Source organism: Henckelia pumila, chromosome 2 (genome assembly GCF_033568475.1).
Source record: "Henckelia pumila isolate YLH828 chromosome 2, ASM3356847v2, whole genome shotgun sequence".
NCBI classification, from domain to species: Eukaryota; Viridiplantae; Streptophyta; class Magnoliopsida; order Lamiales; family Gesneriaceae; genus Henckelia; species Henckelia pumila.
In genome coordinates this window covers 153,350,556-153,361,697 of record NC_133121.1, presented here as the reverse complement: position 1 = coordinate 153,361,697, position 11,142 = coordinate 153,350,556, and the positions used below count along the sequence as shown (strand labels likewise).

At 37.6% G+C, this 11,142-nt stretch overlaps 1 protein-coding gene across 1 annotated transcript; it reads left to right on the top strand.

The window, feature by feature from the left end:
- Window positions 1-538: 538 nt before the first annotated feature.
- Window positions 539-10,044, top strand: LOC140880569 (protein PHYTOCHROME-DEPENDENT LATE-FLOWERING). The gene is made up of 12 exons (XM_073285130.1): window positions 539-847; window positions 1,461-1,500; window positions 2,357-2,421; window positions 2,548-2,628; window positions 3,378-3,458; window positions 3,976-4,140; window positions 4,225-4,323; window positions 4,403-5,751; window positions 6,349-6,575; window positions 6,655-6,800; window positions 7,891-7,929; window positions 8,007-10,044. The coding sequence occupies exons 1-12, from the start codon at window positions 698-700 to the stop codon at window positions 9,606-9,608; spliced, it is 4,044 nt and encodes a 1,347-aa protein (XP_073141231.1). The 5' UTR covers window positions 539-697; the 3' UTR covers window positions 9,609-10,044.
- Window positions 10,045-11,142: the final 1,098 nt, after the last annotated feature.

The window sequence follows — 11,142 nt, the reverse complement described above, 5'->3', positions numbered from 1 at the left end:
CAACTGCTTATACTCTGATGCACAGTCAAATAGATCCATATTCTTTATTGAAAAATAGAAAAAACATTGAAAAGGAAATAGTGGTCTCCAATATCTTGGATTTGAACTTCCCTATCAGAGCACCATAGATGTGGCTTTTCGTTTGCTAGTCAAAATTGAGGGTTCAAAAATTAAACCCTGTTCAATTCGTCACTCATGAGGGATATATCGTCATAAGTTCATCCATATTCGGTATAGTAGTGCAAAAAAACCAATAGCTCATTAAACTGAAGTGGTATGCTCTCAACAAGATGAGGAAATATCTATGCTCCCAAGAAGGAGAAAAAACAAACAAACAAATAGTCTACGATAGAGTTGTACCATGAACATGTAATTACTAATTATGAATATAAATATTATTATTTTAATTAATTAATCCTAAAATAATTTTCCCATCCTTGGGGATTAAACTCTCGCCCAAACCTCAATAAAAATCTCCTTTCAATATGTCGTAATTTAACTATTCTCACGTGTAATTTAATTTCTTCTTCTTTTCTTTTTCTTCTTCAACACCCCTAAAACACACACACACACACGCGCGACCAAAAGACCCTTATTTCTCAATTCTCTTCCTCAGTACAATGGTCGATCGTGCATTGAGTTTGAACTTCAATTCTTGATTGACGAGTTCCAATTCCTTTAGAAATCCGCGAAATAAATGGGGATTTCGTTTAAGCTCTCCAAGATCGGCAAGCGGTTCCGGCCCAAATCCGCACCGCCGGTCGCCGCCGAGGAAGAAGCACAGAACGACGTCGTAAATGTGACGTCTCAAAGGAAGAGGGCTCCCTCTCCTGCGAGGAAGCTCACGGTATGTTTTTTTTTTTTTTTTTTTTTGTTGAGATATTATTTGTGCAGTGGATGCACATGTACGTGAAGCAATTAAAAAGATTGTTTTTTCCCCCCACCAAATTTAGGAAATTTTGGTCATAATTCATTGTCGTAAATTCAGTTATTTGATTATTTTGTGAATTGTCCTTATAAGCAGGCAATTAATTGAGCACAATGACTGGTTGAAAGATGAAGAATAAGATGGTTACGATAATGAAATTGTTGTCTTTCTTCTTCTTTTTCGAGAACTGAAACTGCATCAAGTAATATGCGTGCTTGCTATTTTAATTTTAGAATTCTGTTCTCCCTGCTGTTTTTGTTATGGGCTTTTCCGTTCTTTTGCTGTTACCCTTCCACACAATTCATTTTTTTTTTCATTTTCGTGTAGCTATGTGGTTGTTTAAGTGTAAATGTTACTGGATAAACCTTTAGTCGTTTATGAAGATGGTTTGGTGGATGTTGACGTAGGTGATTATAATTACGCCTATTTGGTATACGAAATGGCCGATTAGACCTACTAAATTACTATGTTTCTATTACTTATTCTTTTCTTTTCTTTTTTTTTTTGTGATGAATTCTGTCTTTCTCTGCAGGAAAAAACCAATGAGAACAAGGACATTGCTGAAATCTCTGGTGAGCTGTTGTCTTTTTCTTCCGCCCATTTGGTTGTATGGAAACATATTGCTTAAAATATAATTTAACATAAAAAAATTCGCGAGCCATGAATTTCAGATTCAAATGGCTTTCTGGTTTCTTTAATCTGTAATCAAAGACTAAAGTTTCAAAAAGCCACACACAATGAATTGTTTCTATGTGCACAATAGCAAAAAGTTCAAAATCCTAATGAATAGAAAAAATTAACCCATTCAAACATGAACTTATTGGTCACGCTAATCATTTCGTGATCTAATGTAGAATTCCATTACATTGATATCGTGATCTAATGTAGAATTCCATTACATTGCATATCAATTATGTTTACATGCATGAAATATAATTCAAATTTCGTTCTTGTAAGCACAAAAATACCGATCGTGTTCTTTACATGCTTAAATTATAATTTTAATTATGGCTTGTGCAAATTCAAATTGATTCTTCTTTTAACCAATTGCTGTGTTTTATTAACAAGGAATTGATACGTGTTACGTGTATGATAAATGCTGTTCTTATATTTTTCATTGTTGTAATCATTCTTAAGAGTACTTCATAATCACAGTGCAATCCGTCATTGTGTAACCCGTCGTTCTTAACATTGTGAAACCAAACACCAAAACAGGATTCTTTGAATTTCTTTAAAGTAGAGTCGGATGGAGTGCAATCCAATTTTTAAGTCAGATGACATTTCCCCCAAACAACGATTTAAAAGCATTGATTCAGAACCACCTAGAGTTGATTTTTTTTGTCCCTTATTTCTTACATTTTTTTCGTTCTAAACATGCCATTTTTATCTTTAGTGATTTGATTTTTCTTGTTTCATTGATTTTCTCAGATCGTGAAGTATCCTTCACGCTAAGCCTTTTTCCAAATGGTTATACAGTTGGGAAGCCCATGGAGGTTTGTAGTCTATCTAATTTAGTTTGGCGCAGTAGAAGAAATTAAAAATGTCCACATGGAGAATTGGTGTTTTCCTGCTACATTCTTACATTTCAAGTTGGCTTAACCTCTACATTTCTTTTTCAGAATGACTCTGGTCGCCAGCCTTCTACTGAAGTTCCTAAATTTTTGCATCCATATGATAGAGCATCAGAAACTCTCTTTTCGGTAGGTGATAAGGTTTCCGTGTTCTATTTCATTCGACTTTAAGCACATTGCATGTTTTCTGCATTATGTATTTTTGGATACTACTGTGGCTGCACAAGTTAATCCTATTTCTTTTATTTTTGGATTCCACTGTTGGCTAGCGATATCCTTTATATATTCTATTACTCTTAATTTTTTGGCGAAATGATTTTGTCAAATATTTTTGTTGACCAAAACTCCGAAGCTTCTTTGATTGACTTTAACCTTTCCATCGTGAGTTTGAATTTTTGTCATCAAAATAATGATATCTTGCCTTAAAATATCATTCTCTTGATAAAATAAAGGATTGCCAGTAAGTAGCAAATTATATATTAGAGCTTATTTATTTAATGGAATACATTTTTGAATTTGTGTCTGAAGGAAAAATGAAGGTGAAGAGATGTATCGATAGTCATTTGGATTGTTAATATATTTTATTTAATCTTCATGGATCATAAAATTTGCACAAGCTTGCAGCTAGTATAAAGATGTATTGACTATCATTTCAATTGTCAAGTATATTGCTTCTGTTCTAAACGGGTTATAAAAGTTATAAAAGCTTGCAGCTCTCTGAGGTATCATTCATTTGGTGGCTTCTTAGCATATTTATATGATATACAATTCTTTCAGGGTCAGGTTCTTTGTTGTAGCTGTGATGCCTTTCCATTAGCTTCAATCTTTAATTTTCCTCTTGATTCTTTTATCTTACGTGTACATTCTTTTGATTTGAGGCAATTGAGTCTGGACACTTGCCCGGAGATATTTTGGATGATATACCGTGCAAGTATGTTGATGGGACACTAGTCTGCGAGGTAAATTAACTGCAGTTAAGATTTGAAGTGCTTTAGGATAATTATGGTATACTTGATTGTCCACTCTAAAATTACCTGGACAGAATTTCACTGTTGTTTCAATTGGTTGATCGTTCAGTTATTGTGCATGAGATTTAATCGCAGGCTACCTATACGCACTATAGTATGTCAGAATGCCTTCCAATGGTCTTTTTATTGTGTCCGGAATTTTCTGTGGTGTGTTTACTTTTCTCTCCATTTTTCAAGATCTGGGGATATTATTCTGAATAAATTATTCTCATCATATTTGGAAATGGCTCTTTTTTTGGTGACACTATTAAATTTCCTTTCCTTCCAGTTTTTCATTTTTACCTTCTGGAGCATTGCTTTTGCTGTTCCCCATTTCCTCAATTTCTTTTCTTACTATGTATTATATTGTCCCTTTTAGACCATCCCATGAATTCTATTTGCGTGCTCAGTCGGCTTAATTTGCTTGTTTACATATTGACAGTTTCTTATTTTTGTATTCGAATTGAAGGTGCGTGATTATCGGAACTGCTATTCTGAATCAGAACATAGTAGAATGGCTTCTGGGGATGGTATTCCCATCATTAACAGAGTTTGTCTTAGGATGTCTCTAGAAAATGTGGTTAAGGATATTCCGTCTATTTCCAAAAGTGGTTGGACCTATGGTGATATGATGGTGCGCGATCCTTTCTCTCTCTTGCTCATTACATGCACTAGAAGAATAAGTTTCCTTACATGTGGTTATTACATTTGGGTTTAGGAAGTGGAATCCCGGATTTTAAGGGCCCTACAACCTCAGCTTTACCTGGACCCCACCCCGCAGCTGGATAGACTCTCTAACAACCTAGTAACTGCTAAGGTTTGTTCAATTGACTTGATTCTTTAATTCTTGCTATGAGGACGTTGTGCTATTTAACTAGTATGGATTTTATTTGCAGTTAAATCTAGCGTTAAGTAGCATGCGGAGGAAACGATTGAGACAGATTTCTGAAGTTTCTGTATTCTCAACCGATAATAATCACTTGAAGAAGACATGTACTGATAGAGTTCTTGATAGCTCCAGGTTGGGAGACTCGGGATCTTTGGTTCCGCAGCCTACCCATGAGAACTTGAATACCCAAAATAATGTGTCAAGCACTATGGTCCCTCTAAGGAACAACAGCTTTGGGTCTGATGGCCCTCATATGGATTCTCTTCTGGTATCGAACCAGTCTAAGTATCAAATTGGTGATGTGATCCCGAGAAATCTTAAGGACCACAGGTCTGGAGCTCTGTTGAATTCATCAGCAGCATCCCCTGGTGGGCAGGGCATGGTTCCATTTTCGGATAATTGTGCTGCCTCTATACATGGTAAGAGAGAAAATCCAGATGGACAATCATCTCCACTTACGAGCAAAAAGTCTAAGCTGTTGCATACGGGTGCTGAGGCCAATCCACAACATGCAGGGGCGCAACCTGACAGCATCCATGGACCTGATTTACACTGGAAGAACACACTGATGCAGCAGCAGTCAATTGCAAGAGGAATTCAATATACTAACAATGGTCTGCAAAAGTTTACCCAGCAGGTCTATGAAGGAGGTCTAATTCAGGATGGCGCTGTAATTCCATTCTCTATTGGGCAACAAGGACTTAGATATGGCTTGAAGGAAGAACCTGTTGAGACAGAGAGATTGGACAAGCCAGAGCTCAGTCGTATGCACATGGGAGAATCAGAATCAACCCGAATTGAATCCCAGCAGTCACGATTACAGCAAAGAATGCCCCAACAATTCATGAGATCTGGTTTCCCTCAACCTCCATGGAATAATTTTGTTCAGCCTCTTGAAAATAATTCTAGGAAGGAGGATTCTTTGCAAAAGCGAAAATTTGTTCAAAGTCCCCGTTTGTCTGCTGGAGGCTTGCCTCAATCTCCTTTATCATCCAAATCTGGAGAATTTTCCAGTGGTTCGATTGGTCCTCAATTTGGAGGAGTTGTAACTAGTGGACTAATGTCGTCCCAAAAGGATAAATCAGCAGTCACATCTGTTCCTTCTGTTGGTGGTAACCCATCGTTGACTTCAAGCGCTAATGAATCCATGCAACGTCAAAACCAGGCACAAGCTGCTGCAAAACGTAGATCTAATTCTCTTCCTAAAACACCTGCTATAAGTGGAGTTGGTTCTCCGGCCAGTGTTAGCAATATGAGTGTTCCAATAAATGCGAGCAGCCCTCCTGTTGGAAATCAACCTTTGGCTGATCAAATCATGCTTGAGCGGTTCTCAAAGATTGAAATGGTGTCAATGAGGTATCTCTGTCAATCCAGCTGCCCTGTTAAGAATTTTAAGTTTTATTATATATTCTTGAGTTTTCTGTCCGTCCAATCGTTAAATTCAATCACAAGTTTCTTTAATAGCACGTCAGCGCTTGTTTCATATTCAACTCGTGAACATTTGGGAGAATGAAGCTGGGGCCAACATTCCCAAATCCTTAAACGGAAAAAGATCCTCTGCTGTGGAGAGAGAAACAACACAGGATACTGTGCATTAAAATAGACATGAGTATCCTGTGCTGTTTCTCTCCACAGCAGAGGATCCGGATCCATCCACGGTTGATACTAGAGACTGACTCCCGTTCCTTGGGATATTGACATTCCTAAAAAATATGATAATAGTTATTCCTCTTCGAAACTATGAAAACGTGTGCAAGTGTTCGTATATGGCCCTTTTTCTCCGCGACTACGTAGCAGAGGTTTCTGTATGTTGTTTTTAGATATTGGCTTGTATAGGTTGGTACATTTTGTTTTAACATTAATATTAGTTTGTGTGCGAGTTTTTCTTTCCGTTTAACAGTTTTATTATCTCATCTTATCACAGTCTGTTCATACTATTTTTCCCTGTTTCAGGTGTCAACTCAACCGTAAAAAGAACAAGGTAGATGAGTACCCAATCAGGAAACCTAATGCATTTTCTAGTCAACAACTTCAGCTACAGCTCTCCAGTGATTCGAGCAATGAGAATTTGAATGATGAAACATGTAAAATGCCATTGTCAAAGTCGCTGGTAGGAGGCAATATGAATGTTTTCAAGACAAGGATTTTGAACTTTTTGCAGACAGAGCGCGTTATTCAAGGTTTGCCGTCTTCCAGATTTTGAAAAAAATCCATTTATTTTGTTTAATATTGCTGATAATCTCAAGCGGTATCTGTCAGGCAATGGCGTACAATATGTTCCGAAGGCAAGAACTAGGATGATCATGTCAGAGAAGCCAAATGATGTAGTGGCATTTTGCATTGGAGAAATAGAGGATGATGAGTACCTGGACGGAGAGGATTACCTCCCAACGTTGCCCAATACTGTGAGTTTGCATATGTTCTTGTTTGTTGTTGTGCATGGGATAGATTGTGATGTAGCATTCTGTTCTTTTCAAAACAATTCTTTGTGGTATAAAGTATACCAGCTTTTAGGTAAGTATGGACTCCAGCGGTTGCTTTCCTTTTCTTGCTAAGGTACCTAATCATACTTAAAACGATGGCCTCTTTGTCTTTTGATATGAAACTCAACAGATATCCTATTTTTCTGTGAAATATTGAAAGTTTCTGCATTTAGCAATGTGGATATGCTTTTCCACACAGCAAGTGACACAGCAAGTGCCTTTTGTGTTTTCAAGGAGTTTTTGATTTTGCATGCTGTATTGATTTATTTTTAAAAATAAAGAAAAGGTGAAAACACATAAGACTTAGAGAAAAAGTATGCAACCTGCTATGCGCAATTCAGGATAGCGGAATGCTTTGACAATTTGTGTACCTATTTGTCTAATCCAATATTTTGTAATGAGGAAGATTGGATGAAAAGGATGTGATAGGCAAGAGCAATTAGGTGGCGGTTTCTCGGAGGAAAATTGGGATGGGTATAATCAAAATTAAGCAAAACACCACGGATTTTCAACTGCGCATAAAAAAAATCCTTAAAAGAAGAAGTATTCACAAGTTTCCTCAACATTGCGAACTTGGTAAATTAGCTTCGCTTGTATGAGAGAATATTCTTGTTCCAGCCACTTTCCAATATGGTATGCACTTTTATGGTAAATTACATCAACAATCTTGAGGTCTGAGCTATATTTGTATATATTTACTTTATCTGTTGTAAAACTTCAGCCACTGTACTTGCCATTGATGTGCATTTACGCCCTCTACTTCAACAATTTCAAGGTGTATTTAATGTTTTAGGACCAGAAGGCATGACATTTTTTTTAACATGCTATCCCAAATTCTGGGAATCAATGTAATTTTACATAATACGTAGATGAATGCCAAAAACTTGTAGGATATGATTCATTACATCAAGTTTTCTGTTCTTGACTTCCCACAGAAGCATGATCCTTCAACCGGATATTCCTTTGTGATCTTCATGATATGTTGTTTACTTATGTATCTTAACTCCTGCAGCACGCCGCTGATCTACTGGCAGCACAATTCTGTTCTCTGGTATGTCTGGTCTATCATTCATTTACTGCTGTCCATTCAAGTATAGAAGCTAATTTTAATGATACATGCCTTTGCAGATGGAACGTGATGGATATCATATGGAGGATCATGTCCAACCAAAACCGATTCGAACGAATAATGCGTCAATCAATCAACTTAATGCTCCTGGAATTCCACCTGGTAGTTCCGCATCTGATATGCAGCAGTTTTCTGGAGCTTTTGGGCCACTCAGTGATATCTCCAAACCTAGCAACAGTGTCAATGCATCACTAAACTCAATGCAGAATGTACAAGGCCCGAGAATGCTACCTCCAGCAAATGCTCAGGCGTTGCAAATCTCCCAAGGACTCATGCCTGGTGTTTCATTACCTTCCATATCTCAGCAACCTGAACAACCGCCAGCTTTGCAGCAGCAACCACAACCACAACCACAACAGCACTCCTTGATGCAACAGCAGAATCCCCAGTTCCAAAGATCGTCTATGATACTTGCAGCAAATTCAATGCAACATTTGAATAACATAGCACAGAATGCAAATATGCAGATTGGTGCTCCCATGGCAAATAAGCCTTCGGCTGTCCAACTGCAGATGTTGCAACAGCAGCAGCAACCGCTTCAACCACAACAGCAGCAGCAGCAGTCACAAATGCAGAGGAAAATGATGACCGGCCTTGGAACTGTAGGTATGAGCAATATTGGCAATAACATAGTTGGGCTGGGAGGCTTGGGCAACAGTGGCATGGCAATAGGGGGTGTTAGGGGAGTGGGTGGAACTGGGATTTCTACACCAATGGGGCCTATATCAAATGTGGGTAGCATGAACCAGAGCCCCATGAATCTGAGCCAGGCTTCAAATATTAGCAATGCTATGCGTTCTGGGACATTTACACAAGCACAAGCTGCTTTGATCAAGATGAAAATGGCACAAAACAAATCAAATATTATGGGTAACCCACAATCAAGTATTGGAGGTATACCTGGAGCTAGACAGATTCACCCAGGATCTGCTGGTCTTTCAATGCTGGGCCCTACTCTGAACCGAGCTAATATCAACCAGATGCAGCGCACAGCAATGGGAGCCATGGGTCCCCCAAAGTTGATCTCAGGAGTGAATCTTTACGTGAATCAGCAGCAACAACTTCAGATCCAGCAACAGCACCAGCACCAGCAACAGCAACAGCAACAGCAACAGCACCAGCACCAGCACCAGCACCAGCACCAGCAACAGCAACAGCAGCAGCATATTCAGTTGCAACATCAACAGCAGTTGCAACTACAGCAGCAACAGCAACAGCAACAGCAGCAGCAGCAGCTGCAACAGCAGCTGCAACAGCAGCAGTTACAGCTGCAGCAAGAAACTACATCACCACTGCGAGCTGTTGTCTCGCCTCCACCGGTGGGTTCGCCTTCAAGCATGGGAATACCCCATCAAATGACTCAACCCCAGCAGCAGCAACCGCAACAACAACAAACCAGTCCCCAGCAGATAAGCCAGAGAACTCCAATGAGCCCACAATTGAGTTCAGGGGTTATTCATCCAATGAGTACCGGTAATCCAGAAGCCTGTCCAGCTAGCCCTCAGGTGAGTTCGCAGACTTTGGGCTCAGTTAGCAGTATCACCAATTCTTCAATGGAGTTGCAAGGAGTAAATAAAAGTAACTCTGTAAACAATGCCTAGTGACTACTGTATCTGGACAGCATGATCGTCAATTTTGAGTGGTGCATCATCTTTAGTTCGGGCATCCTCGTATATGCTGGTCTTACAATTTACAAAACAGAAGCAGAAAGAGTACTGAGATAGAAGAGGCAACTCATGTATACTCGCAAAAGATGAGGTCAACATAGGTTCAGTGAGTACATATCATTGTTTGTGTGCTGGTGAGCGATAAAACATGGAAGCAGCCCTTGTAGGTAGACATGTGGAAATACATAGTTTTCTTTTAAGATTAAGCTGTGAAGTAGGCATCCGTGTTTTAGCAATAGAAGCAAAATTACTTGTCTGCTCCTATCTATTGGACTGAAACTATTTGTCAATTTTGCTACGGTTGGTGGTTGTAATTTGATTTTTTCAGTCTAATAGTATGTGAATGTATGTAAATATGTTTTCCTTTTTCTCATAGCACGAAGCCATATAAAAAGGTATATAATGATATCCTAGCACATCTTAGTGTCTTTTTAACTCTGCATTTCCCTGGTATTTCTGGAGGCAAAGAAGCAACCTTATTAGATGAAAAGCATAATTCTTGTACCCATTCTCATAACGCATGTGAATTGGACAAATGGTTTCAGCTATAAGTCCCTGTGGTGTTTCATGGATGAGGATATTGCAACTTGTGAACAAGCGGCGATTGAGCAATACAAAAATCAAGTAGCATGGAGCTTACCTGGAACTGAGCTAAAGAGGGATGGGCCCCCGAGAGCGAGAAAATTTGACTGCATTGGAAGCCTTATTTACCCGGAGGAAGAGCTGAATTGGTTGTTATTCCATGCCTGACAATGCGGTGAATACTTGCATTTTAGGATGCATCAACGTGGCATTTATTCCAGGGAGTTTTGAAGACTATTAGTAATCCATGCACGCGAATGAATAATTTATGTAACACGTAAATAAATAAATATTTTTATATTTTTTATATTGAAAAAATAAAGTTGAAAGATGGTAGTTATAATTAGTAATTAATAAATTCATTAAAATATAAAAGAAATGGACATTTGTGTCTAACCTTTAAATTGACCAAACGTTATTATTTTAAATGGTTCATGAATAATAACAACAACAATAATAATAATAATAATAATAATAATAATAATAATAATAATAATAATAATAATAATAATAATATAGGTATCAACCGCTATACAATAAAACTCTAAAAAAAAAATTGCTATACAATAAACACATGTTACCCTAAGTCACGCACGGTGCATTTCATTCCATGAGTGAAGAGCATGTGAAAGCATATTTTTGTATATTTAATTAATTACCAATTAAATTTAAGTTGATATTCATATTCAATATTTTGAAAGACAATGATGCTAAAACAAATATAACAATTAAAGTAGACTCCCATAGAAAAACAAATTAAATAATTAATATCTTAAATTAATATGATTTAAAAATTATGATATATTATTTATCACTTTATTTTTTTTTAACAATTAGTAAAAGTCTCAAAATATTTAAATAATTTTGTTTATGATAAAATATAATA